The sequence below is a fragment of the Acinonyx jubatus genome, chromosome A3 (assembly GCF_027475565.1).
Source record: "Acinonyx jubatus isolate Ajub_Pintada_27869175 chromosome A3, VMU_Ajub_asm_v1.0, whole genome shotgun sequence".
NCBI classification, from domain to species: domain Eukaryota; kingdom Metazoa; phylum Chordata; class Mammalia; order Carnivora; family Felidae; genus Acinonyx; species Acinonyx jubatus.
Window position 1 is genome coordinate 50860486 of NC_069388.1, and position 24457 is coordinate 50884942.

General features: G+C 36.7%; 1 protein-coding gene across 5 annotated transcripts in view; it reads right to left on the reverse strand.

Moving 5' to 3' along the window:
- Window positions 1–24457, reverse strand: part of LOC106977302 (E3 SUMO-protein ligase RanBP2) — a 75939-nt gene that overhangs the window by 15561 nt on the left and 35921 nt on the right. For 3 of the 5 annotated variants that reach the window (XM_015074781.3, XM_053200341.1, XM_027069404.2), the window contains 15 exons: window positions 23742–23951; window positions 21936–22117; window positions 21673–21848; window positions 21350–21473; window positions 20281–20442; window positions 19874–20011; window positions 19648–19794; window positions 17738–17917; window positions 17571–17654; window positions 13450–13585; window positions 10034–10128; window positions 4449–9072; window positions 3770–3847; window positions 808–978; window positions 63–155 (listed from right to left, as the gene is read on the reverse strand). In XM_015074781.3, coding sequence (XP_014930267.1) covers window positions 63–155; window positions 808–978; window positions 3770–3847; window positions 4449–9072; window positions 10034–10128; window positions 13450–13585; window positions 17571–17654; window positions 17738–17917; window positions 19648–19794; window positions 19874–20011; window positions 20281–20442; window positions 21350–21473; window positions 21673–21848; window positions 21936–22117; window positions 23742–23951 — 6600 coding nt within the window. Of the gene's footprint in view, window positions 1–62; window positions 156–807; window positions 979–3769; window positions 3848–4448; window positions 9073–10033; window positions 10129–13449; window positions 13586–17570; window positions 17655–17737; window positions 17918–19647; window positions 19795–19873; window positions 20012–20280; window positions 20443–21349; window positions 21474–21672; window positions 21849–21935; window positions 22118–23741; window positions 23952–24457 lie in introns of those variants that run through there. The other 2 variants (XM_027069402.2, XM_027069406.2) reach the window with 2 other exon arrangements.

Consider the following 24457-nt stretch of genomic DNA (forward strand, 5'->3'; position numbering starts at 1 on the left):
GATTCCTTTTAAACAGAAGATTTTTAAAAAACATTTTAACTAGTAATTTTAATTTAACATACCTGCTAGCTTTTCTTCTAATGGTCTACATTTTTCTGAGTCATCCAGATATAATTTTCCATTAAGTTTCTTGACAGCTGTTTCAAAATCTTCATCTTAAAGTATAATTGATTTTATTAAACAAAAAGAATTTCTAGTAAGTTTTAGGAATTTTCCCAGCCATAAATCTAGAAATTATCCTCCAATTTCATACTTTCCCTCACCCCCCCCCCCATTGAAAGAGCACCCAGTTTTGCCAATTCTATACTCCTAATGCCTCTCCTGTCATCACAGAAATTTCATTCAGGCTCTCCTCTGAGCTGCCTTACTATCATTTTGGCTCATCTTCCTATCTCCATGTCCCACAACCCGATCCTCTATCTCACTAACTCAACTGATCCTGCTGAAACTCTTTCTGAACATGCAAACTCCCCTGCTGAAAAACTCTACTGTGGCTCACAAAGTTTTCCATAATCAGACCCCTATCTGCCTCATCACTCTCTCATCCCTCTAAGTCTATAGGGAAATTAGGATTCTTTTCAATTCTCTCAAAATACCTGCTCTGCTCATAGTAGTCATCCAAAACATCCTTACTTAAAAAATGCAGTTGTTTCAATCATTACATCCATTGACTATTTACACACACACTGAGGATAAACATCTACCTATAAGGACAGGAGTTATGGGCTCTAAGAGGCAGGCTTAAACAATTTAAACATTACTAAAATTAGCACAGACAGGATGCTTTTAAAATAACAAAAGATTTACCATCCTCTTCTTCTTCACTAATATAATCTGGTTTATTCTTATAGCAGAAGAAAGTTGGAGGAAGTTTAAGTTTGCTTGCAAGAGCTTTTTGTTCAGGGGTCGGGGTTAACTCATACACAATGAGAACATCATCATCTGAGAGAGAATCTTCAGGCTTTTCCTTCTCTTTTGCTATAAAACAGGTCAAAAAAATTATAAAGACCAGGAGTTAAGTAGGTATTAACATCAATATTCTAACTGAAAATAAAACCACGCCACTTATCTTTAGGTTAAACACATAAACTTTGATGTGGACAGAGCTCTGTAGAGAATTAGAAGCCTGATTTAACATTCCATCAAAAATCCTTAGTGAATATAGAATCCATTAAAACCAAAAAAAACTGCTTTTACTTACTGATCGTTGAAAAAAAAATTGCTATTACTGGCTATAATTTTAAAAGGTATTTAAATAATGCTGCCATAACCGTATTTGGCATATAAACAATAGCTAAGCAAAATATCCATGCATTTTAAACAACTGAAAAAACTTACGTAAATCATGAGCAAGGATTAGTATGAATATGAAATTAATGCAAAAGCTAACCATGATTAGTTACTACAGGGAAAGTTAACAATTGCCAAGGATGGCAGGTCTTCAGAGTTACATCCAGTTTTGTGTAAAACCAAATTAAAACAGTTATCCTAGGGGTAACACTATAAAAAACTAACACAAATTTTTATAGCTGAAAAAAAGGAAGAATAAAGGGATTCTTCATACAATATACTCTGGTCTATAAAGAAGAGTATTTAGCAAAAGGAATGGGTAAAGCAAATCATGAAGCATGCTATGTACCAACTGGTGCTGTCTGATATGGTAGCCTAGCCACACGTGGCTATTAAACACTTGAAATGTGGCCATTCCAAACTGAGTTGTGCTCCAAGTAGAACAATACACACTGGATTTTAAAGACTTAGCACACACACACACACACAAAAAAAATCTTTTTTTTTTATGATTAGAACTTGAAATGGTATTTCAGATATAGTCTGTATAGATTGTTAAAATTAATTTCATCTCCTTTTTTTTTGCACCTGTTTCTTCTTATTCTATTTTTTAATGTGGATATTAGAAAATTCTAAATTATATACACAGGTCATATTTGACCTGATCTAGAGAATTAGAGCCCTATTACAATGTTAAACTTGCCTTTTACTCTCTTTAATTAGAAAAACATAGTTATGACTAATGTAGGATACAGATTCTTACTCCAATTCTGTTATTAACTGGTAAAGACAATTTGAGCATTTCAGACAGCCCACTGTGCCTCAGTTTCCTCATGTCTGAACTCTCCATCTCTAAGATCCTTTGGGACTATGACATTCTTGGACTTGAAACAGAATAAAGCTTTCTGTCCTGCAGTAGTATACTGGCAAATTTGCTCGAGTCAAGGATTAACCTAGGTCCCGCAGACTGTGCATGCAAATATATGTCATTTACAGGAAAAAGTCCACACTCTTCAATAATTTCTCAAAGAATACATCCTCAAGAAAAGCTTAAGGGCTGCTTTAGCTAGTAACGTGATTGGTATACTTAAAAATTGAGGGGCGCCTGGGTGGCTCAATCGATTAAGCACCCAACTCTCGATTTCAGCCCAGGTCATGATCTCATGGTTCAGAAGTTCAAGCCCCACATCGGGCTCTGCGCTGACAGCATGGAGCCTGCTTCTCTCTCCCAGCTTCTTTCTCAGCCCCTCTGCCACTCGTGAGCGTGCATTCTCTCTCTCTCAAAAAAATAAACATTAAGGGCGCCTGGGTGGCTCAGTTGGTTAAACGTCTGACTTCAGACTAGGTCATGACATCGCCATTCCCAAGTTCAAGCCCCACATTGGGCTCTGTGCTGACAGCTCAAAGCCTGGAGCCTGTTTCAGATTCTTTGTCTCCCTCTCTTTCTCTGCCCCTCCCCCACTCATGCTCTGTCTCTCTCTCTCTCTCTCTCTCTCTCTAAAAAAATAAAATAAACATATAAATAAACAAACAAACATTATTAAAAAAAGAAGGATACCTGGGTGGCTCAGTAGGTTGAGTACGTGACTCTTGATTTAGGCTCAGGTCATGATTTCAGTTCATGAAATCAAGCCCCACACTGGGATCTACACTGACAGTGTGGAGCCTGCTTGGGATTCTCTCTCCCCCCTCTCTCTGCTCCTCCCTCACTCATGCTCTCCTTCCCTCTCTCCCTCTCTCCCTCTCTCTCAAAATAAATAAACTTAAAATAAAAATTGAAGGCCCCCCAAAATCAAGGACTGTCACTTTACCATTGAACATATTTGGGTTACTCAAGATATGTTATTAGATACTAATAACGGGTTTTCAATTCCCTAACCTTGCTCTTGAAGGTCTTCAACAGATCCCCCACTTCCTATTATTCCACTCTAATACCAACACTTTTATAACATACTAGCATTTAATGGTGGCTGTTAAAAATGAAGTCTACTTTCAAATATGATATTTTTCTAAACCCTGTCTAAAAGGATAGCCTTAAAAGGAAACCCTGTTCCATGTGTATACATGCTGCCATCACATGTTTGGATACTGGAAACATTACTTACTGGCTAAAGATAAATGTTAGAGAAAACACAGGTCTTCATTAAGCACAGCTGAAAATGACAGAATAATGAAGTACAAAGCAGTGAAAGGTAAAGACCGTATGGATCTACCTCAAAATAATGCTTTGCAATAGTGAGAAAACATGACATCCAAGTACATTAAAAAACAAAAAACAAAAAAACAGCATTAAAGGGTGTTACACACCCCTAGTCAAAAAGTACTTGTTTAAACACACATTCTTTAACATGCACACTGTGTGTTAAATACTTAATTTCATACAGCCAGTTACTATGCTAAGGACTACCAGCTGCTTAAAAAAACAAAAAACAAAAAAAACAACTGATGTCATCTCATACCGAGAATGCTAGCTCTATACCTTTGTTCTCAGGCTGTGAGGAAGGGATGCTGGTCCAAAAAGCCATTGGATTAGATTTAAAAAGGCTAAAATTAAATCCTAGAAAATAAAGAGTATTTCATTTTTGAACATTTTGAGAGTCAAAGTCAATGTGATTTTAAAATATAAAAAGCCAGAATACCTCAATTTATACCAATTTGGGGCTGTGTTACATATTTATTTATCCTGGTAATTTCATTCTTTACTCTTTTAATAATAGCAGCAAGGCTTCCTTACATAACTTATAAACATCTCAGTACCATGTTTTTTGAGTGACAAGAGAATAATATGTTGAATAATGGACACTTAAAAAAATCAGACTCGAGGTAATACTCATGATTCAAGTACATGAGTCACTAAACTTTGGTACTGTATTAGGTTCTTGTTCTCTGCACTAAGCATGATGTAAGTATCTTCCAGTTACTCAAATCTCCTAAATAACTTACACACGCACACACTTTCTATTGCTGTTTAAACACAGGGAAACAGATTTAGGGAGAAAAAAAATCTGCACCAATATTTTTTCACTATTCACAAAGCTATTATAACCCAACTTTTACTAAAATATGTTAGTATCCTACCAAAAAGTATATGCATCAAGCAAAATATTTACAAATTAATGGAAAAAAAATTCTGTTTATACCAAAGACTAAGCGCTTACCCTTTTCTGGTGTTTTAAATGTGTAATTAGTTGAGGACTCTTCTTTTGGAAAAGCAGCAAAGAGATTTTTGACTTTGCCATCTGAAGACTGTTTGCTATCTGAATTCTTCGTCTCTTCGCAATTAGGTTCCACTTTTCTTTCAGATTCACTTTGGACTACTGAACTGGCATCACTACTGTTATTTTTCAAAGGTGCATTAAAACTAAACCCAAACAAAGACCCAGTGGCTGAACTGTTGCCAAATGCAAATGGTTTTGATTTTTCACTACTAAAAATACTTTTAACAGACTCCGAACCAAATACAAACTTTGGAGGAGAAACTACTGCTTTTGTTGTTGTTTCAGATGTGCTAGATGCTTCTCCAACTTCTGAAGTTGCATCTGCTGTGTCATCACCCTGAATTAAATCTGTCCTCTCTCTTGTGGTCTCTTCTAATACAGCTACAGCAATTTTGCCACATGGTGACTCTCTGGGAGTGGCTGAACGAGAAACATGAGGGGTTATCAAAGAATCTTTTTCTTGGGCTATTTTTGCTTCATCAAATATTTTCTTAAACGAATCTGCAACATCCTGTAGTTTAAAACGGACAGCTAAATGTTCTACTTTTCTTTCTCCATCTGCAAAATCACAGGCAGTCCACACCCACACTCGTTCTGTCCCTTTCATATTTTGCAAAGTCATGTCTGGAGTTATTCTGTGATTGGCACAAAGTTTTAATACCTGGTCCCTTCTCATCACTATGCGAACTTGCTTATTATCATAATTCTGTAAAATCTTTATATCACCAATGCCTCTTTCTTTCCACTGACCAACATCTTTATCATACCTATAGAGTTTTGCTCTGTGACTAAAAACAACTTGTTCATTTTCCTCACCACTGGACACTTCCACTAGATCAGGTAAAGGTACGACAGGTTCAAAGTACTGTCCATCTCTCTCTTCTTCTTGAGTAACATCAGATTCTTCATCAGTGCCAACCGAGGTTCCACTCTGATTCAACTTGGCAGGAGATTTAGATGGACTCAAAGCAGATTTAAAACTGAAGTTAAATCCTGTTGTTGACTCACCAAAGCGGAAGAGATTTTTCCTCACAGGGCTACTTGCCAATGGAGAAGCATGTACTGAACTACTACTCACACTATCATCCAAAGCATCTTCCCTTAAATCATAGTTGTCCCACTCCAGTGTGGGCCCCGTGTTTTCGGGGTTTGGCTTGTTAGTTGTATCAGAGGCACTGGCAACACCACCATCAGAGCTCTCATTCTCTCCATCAGTGACTTTTGTTTGATCATTTGTCAAAAAAGTTTTGAAATCTTTTAATCCACTCTTCATTTCTTCCGCTCTCTGGATTAACTTGGCAGCTCTGCCAGTGTCTACAAGTTTATGAGGAGTTTGAAGTGGTATATCTAATAGAAGTCGCTGGCATTCCTCAAATTTCTGCTTGAATTCTTCAGCCAGCTCTGGTGTTTTAAATTTTGCTGCCAGCTGCTCTAGTTTGGCATCACCATCAGAAAAATCGCTCGCTAACCACATCCATGCTCTATCAGACCCAGAGAGAGGCTTCAGGTTCATTGTAGTTGTTATCCAATGGTTGGCACATACTTTCAGTACCTGCTCTCTTCGCATTAGCATTCGCAGCTTGCCATTGACTTCATTCTTGAGAATTTTTAGGTTCCCCAGACCCCTTTCTTTCCACTGACTTATCTCAGCATCAAATCTAAATAATTTTACCCGCTGTGAATAAAGAACTTTTTCATCTTCTTCTCCTGTTACAAGTTCCACTTTTTCAGGCATCTGAACCACTGGTTCAAAATGGATGTCATCACTGTCCTCGGTTCTATAGGCATCATCATCTTTCTCAAGGTCAGCAGAAGTGTCAGCTTTATCAGCCATTTTACTGCTTTGTGATGAGAATAATTTTTCTCCCGCACCTGAAAATCCCTTGAAATTAGGATCTTTTTTGCCAAACTGAAATCCTTCTCCTGAAGTTGATTTTGCAAGATCTGCAAAGGTAAATGTGCTACCAGTTTGACCAAAAATCACACCATTACCATTCTTCTGATTACTGATATCCTGAGCCTGAACACCAGTGTCATTTTCAAGGGGCTTTTCATTCTTCTTCTCTTGATTTCCAGGCTCCTGAATGCCAAATTTAAACCCATCAGCAGACACAGGGACAGAAAAACTAAATCCTTCTTTTGTTGACTTAGGATCTGTATTAGAAGAACCCTGAAATGTAAATGAAGGTGTACTTTCTTGATCTACATGCCCAAATTTAAATCCTTGTTCTGTAGTACCAAATTTAAAAGCTTTTTCTGAAAAATTACTTTTAAATCCTGTTCCAACCTGACTTCCAGAAGAATCATTTAACTTAGTCTTTGAGCCCAGTGTGAAGGCTGAAGGAGCTTCTGCAATATGTTTATGAGTTGGTTTAGAGGAATTACAAGCCACACATTTCAAGGAAGAACTCTCATTTTGCACAGAGCAAACACTACAATCCCACTGTCCTTCCTTCTTGGTGAACATTCCTTCAAATCCACTCTTCGGAGCTTTGCTGGTCTCTGAAGTACTAAACTTAAAAGAGGCAGGTGCTGGAACAGCAGAGGTGGGTTGACTCGGTTTACCCGGATTCTGACAAGCAACACATACTGTAGCATTTGCTTCATTTCGTACTAAGCAGAAATTGCAATCCCACTGTCCTTCCTTCTTAGCAAACATGTCCTCAAATCCACTCCTCGGGGTTTTACTTGTCTCTGAAGTTCCAAACTTAAAAGAAGCAGATGCTGGAACAGAAGACGTAGGTAAACTCTGTTTTCTTGGATTCTGACAAGCAGTACACTTTGTAGAACTTCCTTCATTTTGTACAAAGCACACACTGCAATCCCACTGTCCTTCCTTTGTAGAAAAAGCAGACCTGAAATCACTGTTAACAGACTTTGAAAGATCTCCATGGCCAAATTTAAAGGAAGCTTGCTGAACAAATGAAGATCCACTTTTGTTGGCAGACTTTGCATTCTGGCATGCAATGCACCTAGATATAGTAGGTTCATTTCTTACTAAGCAAATGCTACAATCCCAGTGACCTTCTTTCTTTGGAGTCATCGGTGCAAATCTATCTGGAGTATTTTCTGGGCCAGTTGTAAGAGCAGAAACAGTTTCAACTAATGGCGGACCAAGGAAATCTTTCCTGTTTGGGTTTAGATTCTGGCATGACACACATTTCTTAGCAGTCGCAGCATTCTTTAATGAGCAGCTATTACAATGCCACCAAGACCCTTCTTTCTTTGCCATTTGAAATTCAAAATTCATGTTTCCAGCATCAGATTTGCAAATATCTTTGTTATCATGACTTGTGGGTTCTTTTGTAATTCTCAGAGACTGATTTGTGGTTGAGGCTACATTTGCTCCTAAGGCTTTTAAAATGCTCTGGGCCTCTTCAAATTTGCACTTAAAAAGTGCTGCTTCCTCAGGAGTTTTGAATCTAATAGCAAGTTGTTCTGGCTTGGGCAACTCATCTGCATAATCAAGAGCATGCCACACAAAAGATCTGTCGGAGCCAGCATTTGGCGTCAGTTTCATATCTGGACTGATGTAATGATTTGCACAGATTTTCAGTACTTGCTCTCGTCTCATTAGAAGGCGAATTTTACCAGATGTTTTATGTCTTAGGATTTTTACATTGCCAATTCCACGTTCCTTCCATTCTTTGGATTCTGCATCAAAACGAAATAATTTTGCACGGTTGCAAAAGAATTCTTCTTCATCTTCCTCACCAGTTTTTACTTCAATCTTATCAGGAAGAGGTACCACAGGCTCAAAGTGAGGGCCGTCATCATCATCATCACCATGGGCACTTCCTCCATCTGTTTCATGACTCTTGTTGGCCAGCTCTGGCACAGGTGTTCCAAATACTGATTTCCCTGGACCGTGGAAAGTAAACATGTCATCACTTCGACGAAAACCAGAATTTTTTTGCTGATTTGGACCCATGTTTTCAGTAAATGAAATTCCAGGCACATTTTTACTTCCGAAATTGAACGTATTTCGAGGTCCAATGGTTTGACTAGCTTTTGGTCCACTATAGCTGTCTCCTTGCAAAGGTTTATCTGAAGTTAGGAGACCTAAAAGACTTTCATTATTATTGTAAGCTGTAGAAGGGGGCTGTGTCACAACCTGGGGTGAAGAAAAGGTAAAGTCACCATCATTTGACTTGAAATTTGAGTTAAATTTAAAAGGAGTTGGCTGTGTTGTATGTGCGGGTGCTGTCAAAGATGGTCTTATTCCTTCACCTGGCACAGGCTGAACAAAATTAGTTTTTCCAAATTCTATAACCTTAGATTCTGCAGATCTTGAAGCATGAGCTGCAACTGGGGGTTTTGTGAAATAACCTGGTTCTGGCAAAGGTGGATTTGTGCTTGTTTGTTGAACATTGTAATTAAAGTAATCATCACCCCTGGGTGATAGAATTCCTGTTGCAGGAGACTCAAAACGCAACGGAGTACCATACATCTCTTGAGAGAACATACAAGCAGATGAGCTTTGGACTGGTGGTGTGTGCATCTGTTGGGAATAGGCATATATGTGTTGTTGAGGTGGAAGCCTATTCATGCCATAAACTGGACCCTAAAAGAAAAAAAAAGTTAAAATTTTTTGTAGGTTGTCTACAAAATTACAGATAACTAGATGCAAACCAATTCTCACAAACCACAAATATGAGCATTATAAGGTAAAAATATCATTAGGGTATGTAGCACATCATCAAGAGAAGACAACATTACTTACAAAGATACTTACAGTTATACTCCTTTCTTTAATAAAAACTGTCTTAACTAATGACAGAATCTTAAAAATACAATTCTACAATAAATGCACAGAATAAATTTCTTCATTCCTAAATAATGTGTAAAATGATGTTAACAATAATGATGATGATGATGGAGACTAACATTTATCAAGCATTTACTAATGTGCCAACTGGGCACTGTTCTAAGCACTTAATATAGTATCTCATTTTAATATCCTCAAAAACCCTATGAATTAAGGGATTATTATCCTCATTTTACATATGAGGCAACTAATGCATAGAGAGATTTAAAAACTTGCCCAAGGTCACAAGCGAGCAGAAAGCCAAGGTCTAAATGCACCCAAGCCATCTGTCTTCAAAGCTTTATAATTCAACTATGGTTGTAATACTGGGTGTTAATCGACACCTACATAGCCACTTTAGGCCTGAAATACTTACCACATAGTGGTTCAGCAAGGCCATTCTAGTCCTATTTCCGCCAAAACAAAATGATGAAGGACCCATCATCACCACCACCACCACCATCACCACTACCACTACCACCACCACCACCACCACCACCACCCCATTTAGAAAATATTGTAAATGTTCACACTCATTGTAACATAAAAATAAGATGAGTAGGAAGCATAAATTCTGTATCTGGAGAGAAATTTAAAATATCTGTATCTTATGGGACATATAAGTTTTAATGCTGAACTATTTCTTGAATTTCTTTGAAGGAAGCCTGAACAATTAAAAAGGAGATATTTATAAATGTATAAATTATTCCTTTGTTACCTTTGTGGGAGTAACATTAGCTGCTGGTCTGAGAAGATACTGGGAATTATATGCTGGTGACTGACTATAATATACTGAAGGGCCAGTAGTTGCAACTAAAAAAAAAAAAAAAAAAAAAGAAAAGAAAAGAAAGAAAACAGTTAAAAAAGTCTATACTATAGTTAAGACTACCTAGGCAAGAACTATAAATTACAAAAGCAATAGAAATCAAAGAAAGATTTAACTGTAGATTTTTAAAAATTTCTATACATCAAAATATACCATAAAGAATACCAAATGACAAACTAGGAAAAACCCCTAAATATGACACATGAGGAATAAGAGAGCAGCACCACAGTGGTCAACAAGAACAAGCCCCTCACAACAAGCACCAAAAAAGGAGCCAAGAAGAAAGTGTTTGATCCGTTTTCTAAGGAAGATTGGTATGATATGAAAGCACAGTCTACGTTCAACATCAGAAATATTGGGAACACACTAGTCACAGGAAGGATTTAAGGAACTAAAATATACATCTGATGGCCCCAGGGCCACATTTTTAAAGTGAGACTTAAAAATATGCAGAATGACAAGGCTGCATTTTATAAACTGAAGCTGAAAATGTTCCAGTCAAAAATCACCTGATAAATTCATGGAAAGAATCTCACAAGTAACACAAAATGTGTTCCTTTGCTTAAAAAAAAAAAAAAAAAAGGCACATCATGACTGACACTCATGCTGATGTCCAAACTATTTGCTCCACCTGTTTTGTATGAGTTTCATCAGGAAACCAACACCTAGAAGACATTCATGTTCATGGCAAAGCCACCACAATCATTTGTTTGATCTGTTTTATGAAAGTTTTATCAGAGAATAAACCTAAAGACCATTTATGCCTTAACATGGAAGAAATGGAAATCGTGATCCAAGAGGTGCTAAACAACTGATTCTAGAAAGCCCTGAAAAAGACCTGAAAAAGACTAGCCAGTCTATTTATCTTCTCTTTATAGGGATTAGAACAGTAAAAATTGCTAAAGAAGCTTGTTTGAATTTGGAAAACTAATGGACTGCCTGGTAAAGATGGTTATTTTGGAAACACTCTGGGGGAGAAAAAAGAAACAGAACACAGAACAAGTTGATGGATATGACCCAAGAATCGAAATTTAACTAGTGACTTTATCAGTAACTAGTGACTCTTAATAGTGAACAAATAATTAAAGTTCTTATAAACCTACTAAAAATAATCTAGTAGAAAAAAAGCACCAAACAAACAGATAATTCAGGAAATATAAAAGATTATAAAGTGTTGAACATGCCCAGTATTAAAAAAATGAAAACTGATACCATTTTTGTTTTAAAAATTGGTGGTTTTTAGAAACTGGTAATAATTAACACTAAGCAAGAATGCAGTGAGGTAGGCACTATCAGATATTGGTGATAACAGTATAAACTGGCATAGCTTTTCCAGAAGGCAATTTCCCAACACAGAAGTATTTTTTAAATACCCTAACAATCCTAAGAATGTGTTCACAGCATTATTTCTAACAGCAAACTGGAAATAATAAAGAAATAAAATTTGTAGTACTTCCACATGATGGGATACCTTGTATTCATTAACAGTATTTTCAAAAAATATTTAAGAAAAATGCTCAGAACTCTAATATTTAAAAAACAGATTACTCATCTACATATAAGACAATGATAAAAATATCACTAAAAATTCTTTATGCAAACAAAGAGAAAGAACCAGAAGGAAATGCTCCAAAATGTTAATAGCACTCTTTGTGGTACAGTTAGTTTTTAGTTTATTTACACAGTTCAGTACTTCATTTCCTATAAGCTTATTAATCACTCTTTTTTAATTATCTTATTTAAAAAGACAAGAACTATCTTGGTATATTTTTACTGTTATTAAGAAAAACAAAATCTATAAACACAGGAACGGCAAATGGGGGACTTGAGCTCTCCACCTTGTAGGGCCACAAAACTGCTTTGTGACCTTGTCAATGAGGTGTTTGGGGTCTCCATTTTTCTCAATTGTAAAATGAGGATGTGCTGCTTCTACACATTTCATAGGGTAATTGCAAGAATAAAATGAGACAATGTGAATGTTATGTTTAACAACCAGAAGACCTTTTATGTCTGTACATAGAAGAAATGGAAATTATGACTCAAAAGCTGCTAAATGATCAATTCCACACAGCACTCAAAAAACCCTAGAAAAGGCTAGCCGGTTTACTTATTCTTCTCTATGCAAGGCTCTATACAGTGCACAAGGTTTTTAAGTGAGCAGTGTTTGAACTCTTGACATCTCATGTATTTACCTATGACTTGTGACATTTAGTAAGTGTGACTTTACAAAGATTTTTCCTATTATTTTTCCTGCATTTAGAAGACACTGTCACACGAGGACAGTGAGGCTGCCTTCAATATGGCCCTATGGACCATCACATAAATGTGCTCATCTAAACTGGAACACACTATTCTAAATCATCCCTGGTTAAAAAACAATGGGGGGGGAGGGTACTAGTACCATTTCAGAATCTATCTCATTAAAAAAAAAAAAAACATTTTTATCATTTCTGGTGGTCTGTGGGCAACATAATCATACTGGTGAGTGGCTTTAAAGTGAGACCACTGAAGTTTAAACTCTGGCTCTACCAATAACTAGCTGTACAATAATGGATAAATTGCCTAACCTTTCTAAACCCACTTCCTCAACTATAAAAATAGGATTCATAATGGTAGCTACCATTCTGGTTACTATGATTAAATAAAATTACATGCGCAAAGCACTTTTGCACACAGACAACCCACAGGAACACCCTTGGTTCATTGTTTACTAAATACTCTAAAGTAAATGCCTAATATCCACACATATACAAACGCTCACATAATCATGTGAGGCAAAGTTTCATCTCCACATTTGAAACACACAAAACGGCTCAAGAGGTCAGTTCTAGAGACCACAACTTCAAATTCCAATATGGTCCAGCTCCCCCTCCTTCCTTTGTATAACCAACCACTGTATTTCAAAATAAACAAGATTTCCTATGAATGTCATACATCTAAGTATATCATCAAAGTAATTCCTGAAGAGGTTTTAATTAGCCATCTCTTAATGCACAACAACATCAGGTAACATTTCCCAATTATAAGAAATTGTTCTATCTCAGTCTCAGCTTCTCTGAGGTATGTATGGAGGGGTTCTTTCAGTCTTTATATACACAGGATCATAGAAAGCTTGTTTTGTTTCTACTTGGAGTTATGAAAAATCTCAGTAATACCATACACAGCTTAAGAAACATATAAGCCGACATATATAAACATGTATATAAACAAATGTATATAGACAAGGTGAGTTCACAAGTTATCTATGTAAAGGAGGGGGAAGTACAGTGATTTTACTAAAAACTGGAATTATCCAGTTGCCAACTAACCTGTTAGTGGAGCCCCATGAAAAGTCTGTGATCCCTGATATCCATCAGGCACTGAATCTGGTCCATAATTCTCTGTAGGCCAACGATGAGGGGACCCTGAGTTACTGCTATTTAGTTTCAACTCCTGCATTTCTTTCTGTTGGAAGAAAGAAAACAACCATAAGCAATTTTATCATGCCAGAAACAGTGCTAGAGCAAACACATATTTTAAATGTAAATACTCGATGATGCTTTTTTAGAGTTTTTATATTCCAGTAAGATCTGAGTACCAGGTACTGATTTAAGAAAATCATCCTTAATTTGTTAAAACTTATTTGTTCCCATTCTTTCATTCCTTAGTACCATTACCTAATGCATTCGAGGTTAGTTAGAGTTAGCTATCACCTAAACAACTGATAACCTCCTAGATGGCCTCATCTCCACTTCCTTTCCACGCTTACCTAAATTAATCTTTCTAAAGTTGAGTTCTAGCCAAGACACTTCCCTGTTCAAAAATACAAGTACCTATAAATTACACTTCTCTGATATTCTTGATCCTCAGAAGTACTGTCCCAACCGTCCTTCTACCGCCTCCTTTCCACAATGCTTTCCTCTCCAGTCCATCTGGGCTATTCAATGTTCCAAATTACCTCCCACCACTAGCTTTCTGCTTACGCACATCTGATGTAACAAAACACTACAAATCCTTCAAGGCTGATGCTCTAATGATCCACTAGGAAAGGGAAAACAACTGATATCTTCTCAGAATATATTATATACATATAATAATATAGACCAGACACTGTACTTAAGTTCTCAATCCTTATACAAATAAGCAATATTAACTCACTTCTTAAAATGAGGGGGAGAAAAAAGACGCAGAAAACAGCAGCTGAATTCAAACCAGATTTTATTCCAAAAATGTTTTCATAATACCACCCTGCTGCCTAGACAAAACACCAGACACACTGCTTTCTAATAATAGCTATGTAGCTGGTTATCAAACCGCTGTTTATAGACAACTAAATGACACCCTCCACAACCCCAAGCTACAAAATGTCCCTTTCAAAACAGGTACTTATCAAGAAACTATTCCTTTTCCAAAGAAACTACAGTGGTATCAGTCGACAGGTCACTTTTTTTTTTTTTTTTTGACGTTTATTTATTTTTGAGTGAGAGAGACCGCACACAAGCCAAGGAGGGGCAGAGAGAGAGGGAGACAAAGAATCCAAAGCAGGCTCCGGGCTCCACACCGTCAACACAGAGCCCGATGCGGGGCTTGAACTCATGAACTGTGAGATCATGACCTAAGTCCAAGTTGGACACTCAACTGACTGAGCCACCCAGGCACCCCAACAGGCCACTTTCTTAAAAACAGTATCAAATATTTGTATATAGGCCCAGGTATCTGACCAGTTATGTGAGGTCACAGATCCAGGATGTCTGCGTTCTTCTTCAAGTGTTTTCCAATAGATATCTCAAACTTTCAAGTTAAATAAAATTTTCCCTATCCAACTATCTACCGTGTTTATTAGCCCAGATGCTGAACATCCAAAAATAAGAAACTGATAGAATCACCTGGAAAAATTTAGTAGTCTCTACTGGTATCTGGACTGTAGTTTTGAACATGCAATTATACAATAATCATAATTTTTAAAATTCAAACAACTAGAAAATGTGCTAATAACTGGTTTCAACAATTCTCACTTTATAGATGAGAAGCCAAGCAAACAGAAAAGAACTGCTTGCGTCAAGAGCATTAATTAGTGGCAGAGTTACTACTAGAACCCAGCTTTTCAAGAACATAGAGTAATGCTCTCCACTACACTGCCACAGAATACAATGCTGGGTGCCTGAAACCCATTTAAGGTAAGAAAAGACTGTACAGAATATCAAAATAGGCCATGATTATATAAAATTAGCATACAAAATCTCTGTGCAAATTCGAAATTTTGTTCCCTTCCAAACAGTATTTTTGTTAAGTCTCACACATTGCTGATAGCACTGTAATAACTGAACATGTATCAGGATCTCTTTGCTGTAACTTTAAAAGTATGACCAATTTAATTCTTGCCCAATGAGCATGAAACAACCTACTTACAGTTCCAATTCCAAAGAAGTAAATAAAGCTCCTCTGAGCCTTACAGTTAAGGTTACTCTCATACAGCTAAAATAAAATCATGAATAAATAAGCATTTCCTTACATAATTAAGTCCAATTCATTCGACAGGATTAAAAAGATAGACTGTCTGAAACTTAGACCAATACCTAGCTATAAAATATGACACACACAACCAGTCTGAGAAATGAACTAGGTCAAAGTATAATTAGTTTTACTAGTTCAATTCAATCACTTGGGAACCACCTCTACATCAGGAATGCTGCTATGTTTTGGATAAAAGAGTCTTTCCCTTGGAAGAATTCACACCTGGTGAGGAAGCAGAAACAAGTAATTTCAAAAATATGGTTAAGGCCAAAAGACACATGACAAGATGCTCAACATCAATCATCATCAGGGAAATATAAATCAAAGCCACAACGAGATATCACCCCACCTGTCAGAATGGCTAAAATCAAAAACACAAGAAACAGTTAAGTGTTGGCAAGGATGTGGAGAAAAAGGAACCTTCACACAATGTTGGCAGGAATGCAAATTTGTGCAGTCATTGTGGAAGACAGAATGGAGGTCCCTCAAAAAATTAAAAATACAATTACCATATGTTCCAGTATTCACACTACTGGGTATTTACCAAGAATATAAAGACATGAATTCGAAGGGATATATGCACTCCTATATATACTATAGCATTATTTACAACAGCAAAATTATGGAAGGAACCCAAGTGTCCAATGATAGATCAAAGGATAAAGAAGATGTAGTGTATGTGTATGTATACACATACACATATACACTGCGGAATATTATTCAGCCATAAAAAAGAAGAAAACTTTGCCATTTGCAACAACATGGATGGATCTGGAGAGTATAATGCTAAACAAACTAAGCCAGAAAAGGGCAAACACCAGACGATTTCACGCATATGTGGAATTTAAGAAACAAAACAAAGAAATGGGAATGCAAGCTGGTGCAGCCACTCTGGAAAACAGTATGGAGGTTCCTCAAAAAACTAAAAATAGAACTACCCTACGACCCAGCAATTGCACTACTAGGCATTTATCCATGGGATACAGGTGTGCTGTTTCTAAGGCACACATGCACCCCCATGTTTATAAGCAGCACTATCAACAATAGCCAAAGTATGGAAAGAGCCCAAATGTCCATCGATGGATGAATGGATAAAGAAGAGGTGATATATATATGTATATGTACACACACACACACACACACACACACGCAATGGAGTATTACTCGGCAATCAAAAGAATGAAATCTTGCCATTTGCAACTACATGGATGGAACTGGAGTGTATTATGCTAAGTGAAATTAGTCAGAGAAAGACAAAAATCTTATGACTTCACTCATTTGAGGACTTTAAGAGACAAAACAGATGAACATAAGGGAAGGGAAACAAAAATAATATAAAAACAGGTAGGAGGACAAAACAGAAGAGACTCATAAATATGGAGAACAAACTGAGGGTTATGGGAGGGGCTGTGGGAGGGGGGGATGGGCTAAATGGGTAAGGGGCACTAAGGAATCTACTCCTGAAATCATTGTTGCACCATGTAAATTTTAAAAAATAAGAAATAAAATTTTAAAAACAAAGAAACAAACCAAAAACACAGACTCAACTATAGAGAACAGATAGTCTGTTACCAGAGGGGAGATGAATGGGGGGGAATGGGTGAAATAGGTAACAGGAATTAAGAATATATTTATCTTAATAAGCACTGAGTAATATATGGAATTACTGAATTACTGTATTATACACCTGAAATATAAATGCTATGTTAACTACACTAGAATTAAAGTTTAAAAAATTAAATTAAAAAAATTATAATTAAAAACACAGGAAAAATATGGTTAAGTATCAAGGTAGACGTATGCAAAACAATACGCATAACTCTATTGTAGCATGGCAAAGGGTCATTTTGAATGGCTTTACAAAGATGTGAGGGAGTGGTGAAGGAAGAAATCTTGGAACAGAAGAGACACAGTTTAGAGATATTAAGTGATCTACCTTAATGGCCTCTACTTGCTGGCAGATCATTTTCAATAAAGAATTTTGATCTTCTGCCCATCGAGGTGGTGTTTTGGGAGAATACTAAAAAAGTAACAAGATAATATTTAAAACATTTAGAATAGAAATATATTCTGCAATGGAATAATTCATTTCTTTGTACTTACCTTGTAACTTTTACTTGGTGATAAAGAATATTTGGTGGGAGATGGTGTAGAATGTTTTACTTCTGAATCTACATTTCGAGAAGCACCATTTTTATAAAGCAGGCCTCCTTCACTATAATCATCAAGTTCCTGCATGACTGAGTTAAGCATCTCTTTTACAGACTCCAGCGGCACAGGCAACTAAAAACAAAAGGCATGAATCAAGTTTGCAAAAATAAACAACTCTGAAACAAATACAAAGATTTTATCTTATGGATGTGCTTCTATTTTCTCGCTCTTGTATAATAACCACTCTACATAGGAACATAGGTGAAACTGCTGTGTAATCTAAAGTCTTCTGATTCTAAAGTGTATGATATATCTACCCCTGCTATTAGCCATAATAATGGTAGAGAAATGTTAACTTAGGAAGATTTTCCCACATGAACAAAATAAGCTACTGATTTTTATTGATTGTGAATGGGGAGAGAAACACAGGTGCTAGAATGCACCAGACAATATCAATCCTAATTTAAGAGCAGCAACATGAATTAATCAACAAAATACTTGGAAAGTTGAGTACAACTAAAGTTAATAACATCATGACAGTCTAAAACTGCTGATAGTTAAAAAAAAAAAAGAAAAGAAAAAAAACACAGTTCACAGCAAATGGTAAAGAGGAGAAATAATCTGAAAAGTGTCAGCAACTATTTCTGATTTCAGTGAAATGTTTAACTGCAAAATTCATTAACAGCAAAGCATTAGGCTGCAATATTTACTTTGAGTACACTGCCAAGGTAACAAAAATAAATGTTCTGCCTTAGAAATCTTTTATTCCCTAACAAGTATTTTTGTTAAGAATAAAAAGCTAGGTTCCCAAGTTTAAAAAACACCACACCTAAGATAGAGCAATGTTAATTGAACATTTACACACACACTGTTCTGTGCATTAATAATAGGTATATTACTGAGTATTTCTGAAATTATCAAAATATAAAACCAGGGGTGCCTGGGTGGCTCAGTTGGTTAAGTGGCCATCTTCGGCTCAGGTCATGATCCCGCGGTTCATGAGTTCAAGCTCCACATCGGGCTCTGACAGCTCAGAGCCTGGGGCCTGCTTCAGATTCTGTGTCTCCCTCTCTCTCTGCCCCTCCCCCACTCACACTCTGTCGCTGTCTCTCAAAAAATAAATAAACGTTAAAAAAAAAATTAATGGGAATGCAAACTGGTGCAGTCACTCTGGAAAACAGTATGGAGGTTCCTCAAAAAACTAAAAATAGAACTACCCTATGACCCAGCAATTGCACTACTAGGCATTTATCCAAGGGATACAGGTGTGCTGTTTCTAAGGGACACATGCACCCCCATGTTTATAGCAGCAAATAGCCAAAGTAAGGAAAGAGCCCAAATGTTCATCGACAGATGAATGGATGAAGACGATGTGGTGTACATACATACAATGGAGTATTACTCGGCAATCAGAAAGAATGAAATCTTGCCATTTGCAACTATATGGATGGAACTGGAAGGTATTATACTAAGTGAAATTAGTCAGAGAAAGATGAATATCATACGACTTCACTCATACAAGGACTTTAAGACACAGAACAGATGAACATAAGGGAAGGGAAACAAAAAGAATATAAAAACAGGGAGGGAGACAAAACAGAAGAGACTCTTAAATGTGGAGAACAAACAGAAGGTTACTGGAGGGGTTGGTGGGGAGGCGATGGGCTAAATGGGTAAGAGGCACTAAGGAATCTACTCCTGAAATCATTGTTGCACTATATGCTATTTTGGATGTAAATTTTAAAAAGTAAAAAATAAAACAAGTAAAAAAAAATTTTTTTAATATATATATAAAAGCAAAGCATAAAACACTTATTAACCAGTTATCAATAGTAAGAAAGTACAAACAGCCTGAAGCTTACCTTCCTGGTCACTGAAAGATTGGAATCACTGTCATCTAAAATCTTTATTAGGTAGTCCCTGGTCTTTCTCAGATAATTTTTGCATTCTTCTTGTTCTTCAGGAGAAAGGGCATCATTTTCGATGTCTTCTGCTCTTCTGTGAAAAATCTATCCAAAGAATGCTCTTATGAAAAAATTAGGTTTTTAACACAAAACACTGTTAACTCACCTACCACCATCTACTTACCAGTGCAAGATTCCAGTAAGAAACAACGTTTTTTATAGATTCAAAAGCAGTGATAGCATCTTCTATATTTCCATTAACTACATCCAATATAGCAAATGTTATGTTTGCTTCTTCCTCGTATTCACCAACTTCAGATGCCTAAACACATTTAGTAATTTTTAGTCCAACTGCCTCTCTCCAGAATATCAAACCCAAGTGATTCCCCAAAGATTTTACACAATAATTTCTAATGAAATTAACAGCTCAGCCCTCTTTTCTGCCATGTTTTGCAACAGATAGTGGATTTCGAAAACAAGACAAGGATCAAGTAGCCAGGCAATTAATTTAAGCAATTTATACCTCCATTTTTTTGTTTATAAACTAGAAATCCACATCTCCAGTTCATTCACAAAGGGATCCTCCATTACCTGAATGTCTGCACTATGAAAATGTCTAAACAAAGGGTCTGTAGGTTCAGGAATACTGCTCTTCTTTTTGATTGTCTTCAACATTGGCAAAACCTTCTTCCAATAATGAACACTTCTGCCTATGTATTCCCGTTGATCATAAAAGGAATTAAGACCACTGCCCTAAAATAGAAAGAAGCACACAACCTAAGGAACACAAATGACAGAATCTAAAAATTCCTTTACAAATGGTCTAAACAAGTGGTTAAAATTTCAAATCAAGGCAAAAAGAATCTCAAAAGTCATATGCCTCACTCTCTAAATGTTGGAATAACCAACCATCTTGATACCAGTGATCATTCTAGACCCAACTTTTAAACACTTTCAATGATACTACCTAATGAGGCAGCCCAATCTATTCTTTTAAAGTTGCCATTTTAGGGCCATCTGGCTGGCTCAATCAGTTAACCATCCGACTCAGGCTCAGGTCATGATCTCAGGCTCAGGTCATGATCTCATGATGTGGGTTCTACCCAGCATCAGGTTCTGTGCTGGCAGTACAGAGCATGCTCGCAATTCTCTCTTGCACACTCTCTCTGTCCCTCCCCTGCTCATGCACGCTCTCTCTCAAAATAAATAAACTTTAAAAGCTGCCATTTTACATAGCCCAAATCAACCATTCTGTAAGTGTCACAGTTTAGTCACAGAGTTAAACATCTACAACTAACCTTGCCACAAAACAGATTTCAAATATTTACAAAGATCTGTATTGGTCTTAACCTACAAAGCCTTCTGCTACTGGTATGTAAAAAAAAAATTTCAGGCTGGATAATCATTATCATTAACATAATTATTAACTAATAATAAGAACAGTTAATATTTATGTAACATTTACTGTGCCAGGCACTGTTCCAAATACTTACATGTAAACTGTTAACTATTTCGTGGCAAGATTAAAAAAATACACTTCACCTAGCATAACAGGAACAAGCTGATACTGTTTCTTTGAACTAAAAGACTCAGTGAAAAGTTTATTATTTTTAAACATTACATAATGTTCTTAAAAATGCTTACACTTTAACGAACTCACCGTTTTCTGAAGGCATCTTGCCCAATGTATAAGCAGGGCAGGCTGAAGGCCATGTTTTTCCTGGCCCCTTAGAGTGTTTATGTCATGCTGAACAACAAGTCGCAATTTTGCTGAGGTTCCAGGTCTAAAAAAGTTTTATTTAATAAAACTGATTTAGAAACGTGCATTTCAAAACTTACATGTATGTTAATCATCACATGAGAATTAAACTCAATCTTCACATGAGAGTTATATACCTAGGCAATAAGTTTTTAAACTAAATAGGTTTTTAAGTTAAAAACTTAGGCAGTAAGTTAAAGGAATATTTTTATTTTACTACTTACATTGCTTTTCTGTGAATTAGATTACAGACTGCATCCCACCAACATTTTTGTCTTTCTGTACAAAGCTGCTTACACACAGGAAGTGGCAAGCATAGAGGCTGATAGAAGCTATGGTGAGAATTATACTTCTCCTTTATTTGTAAGTGGCTGGTATATATCACCCCAAGTAGAAATACCTGGTTTATTTAAAGAAAAATCAATTTAAATTAGGCAAAAAATTAAACAAAACACAAAATATTTAATTTGTTAAAATCTTTGCTTACTTCAAGATCTAAAACACATATTGATTCGGGTGCATTTGTTTCAAGCCTTGAAGTTTCCTGGGGCAAATGATGAAACAGCTGCTTTAGCCATTTTCGAATTGCAGGTAAGGTGGGCAGTGAATTCCACTGTAAGCCAAGCCAGGTAAGGTGCTGAAGACTACCATTATGTGCTCTAATGGCACCTGAAATAGAAAAAAACTGGACTGAGGTTTTGGAAATTTTGCTTGTGCCATCAGTTTCGCCAATTACTTATAACAAATGTATCTTGATTTTAGAAATGTTTTTCTACATGAACAGGGGCAAATTCTATGATAAGCAGAGTCTCATTTTCTTACTAAGGATATTCACACTTTTTGTCTAGGAATTTTAATAACAATAGTTATGAAGAAAGCTCTTTTCAATTCCATCTAAGGGAAAAAAGGTACTCACCAGAACTCAATGAAACACTGTAGTGACAAAAGCCACCCAGTAAAAAATCCTGAAACAATGGATTTTCCTTTCAGTAAAGAGTCATTAGGGGCACCTGGGTGGCTCAGTCGGTTAAGCGGCCGACTTCAGCTCAGGTCATGATCTCGCGGTCCGTGAGTTCAAGCCCCGCGTCGGGCTCTGTGCTGACCGCTCAGAGCCCGGAGCCTGTTTCAGATTCTGTGTCTCCCTCTCTCTCTGACCCTCCCCTGTTCATGCTCTGTCTCTCTCTGTCTCAAAAATAAATAAACATTAAAAAAAAAATTAAAAAAAAAAAGTCATTAAAACAATGGGATACCACTACATTAATCCCTTGGAATAGTAAAGAGATCTTTTCTTCTACAAGAAACTGAAAAAAAAAATTGTTTCATGTTTATTCATTTTTGAGAGACAGAGACAGAGCGCAAGCGAGGGAGGGGCTGAGAGAGAGGGAGACACAGAATCCAAAGCAGGTTCCAGGCTGTGAGCTGTCAGCACACAGTCTGACATGGGGCTTGAACCCACAAACTGTGAGATCATGACCTGAGTTGAAGTTGGACCCTTAACTGACTGAGACACCCAGGCACCCCTCTTCTACAAGAAATTTAATACTGAAAAAGTTATGAGCTTTTGGAAGCATAAAGAGGTACAACTCTTCTGTCAATACGGCAATTGGCAAGAGATTTAAAATTCATCAACTTTACCCCGGTGATTCTGTCTTTAGGCAACTCTATGGGAAAATATGAAATGGAGATATATTAACAGTGAACAAACTGAAAACATCCTAGATACTGAACAACAAAAAACTGGCCTGAAAATTATGGCTAATTCATACAACAGATTGTACTGGCATTAAAAGTGGCATTTACCAAAACAGATAAACAGGGAGGGAATTCATGAGTGAAAATAATCATATGTACACTATAAACAACTATTTAGAGAAAAAACATGGGGCACCTGGCTTAGTTGGTTAAGCGTCCAACTTCAGCTCAGGTCATGGTCTCATGGCTTGTGAGTTCGAGCTTCACATCGGGCTCTGTGGTGACAGCTCAGAGCCTGAAGCTTGCTTCGAATTCTGTGTCTCCCTCTCTCTCTGCCCCTCCCTGGCTCCTGCTCTGTCTCTCTCTCTCAAAAATGAATAAACATTTTTAAAAATTTTTTAAAGTATAGAAGAAAAACATGCCACCATTACCAACCCCTCATACCTGCCTATACCACCAAAAACCTCAAAGGAATACAGGAAAATATTAAGTCAGTATTTTGAATAATGAGATTATGAGCAATTTATTTCTTTCTGCTTTTATTCTTCTAAAATAAAAGGATTAAAATACAAAATGTTTACTTTAAAAGATAACAACTTACCAACATCATATCTAGCCAAATCATCAGGCTCTGGTGCTTGCACAGCAATGTTTCCAATATCATCTTTACCAAGGAAAGATCTATCCTTAGGTGACTGATTACAAAACAGAGCATCATACAAAGCAGACTGCCCACTTTTATTGGCAAAGGATTCTACAACCTCTTTTAAAAAATCTTGCTTGTCACGACTTAAGTTTAGCAGCATGTGTCCTGAAAAACAAATTATTACCATCAATTAAAAAAGACTGTTCTTATTTGTATCTCTCAATAGTTTCATGCATATACCCTAAGGAGAAAAAAACATGACTACCTCAGAGCTAACCCTCCAACCCAGCAACCACAACGGAACAAAAAGGGTTCTTAAGCAAAAAATGGACACAGATTACAAATTTAACAGTTAACTATATCTACATGCCAGAGTGAAAGGAAAGAGGAGAGTATGTGAAAAACTCCAAAAGTATTTAAAGTATTTACATTTTAGATGGAAAGTGTGTCATTTAAGTGGCCAAAGGAGAACAGAGCCAAGCTCAAATTCTCTGATCTGATACACCAATTTCTAAGCCTAGCTGGTAAGACTCATCCTTGAAAAAGCTTTTAAAAAACAATTATTTCCAGGGGCACATGGGTGGCTCAGTCAGTTAAGCGTCTGACTTTGGCTCAGGTCATGATCTCACAGTTTGTGAGTTTGAGCCCTTAATGGGGCTCTGTGCTGACAG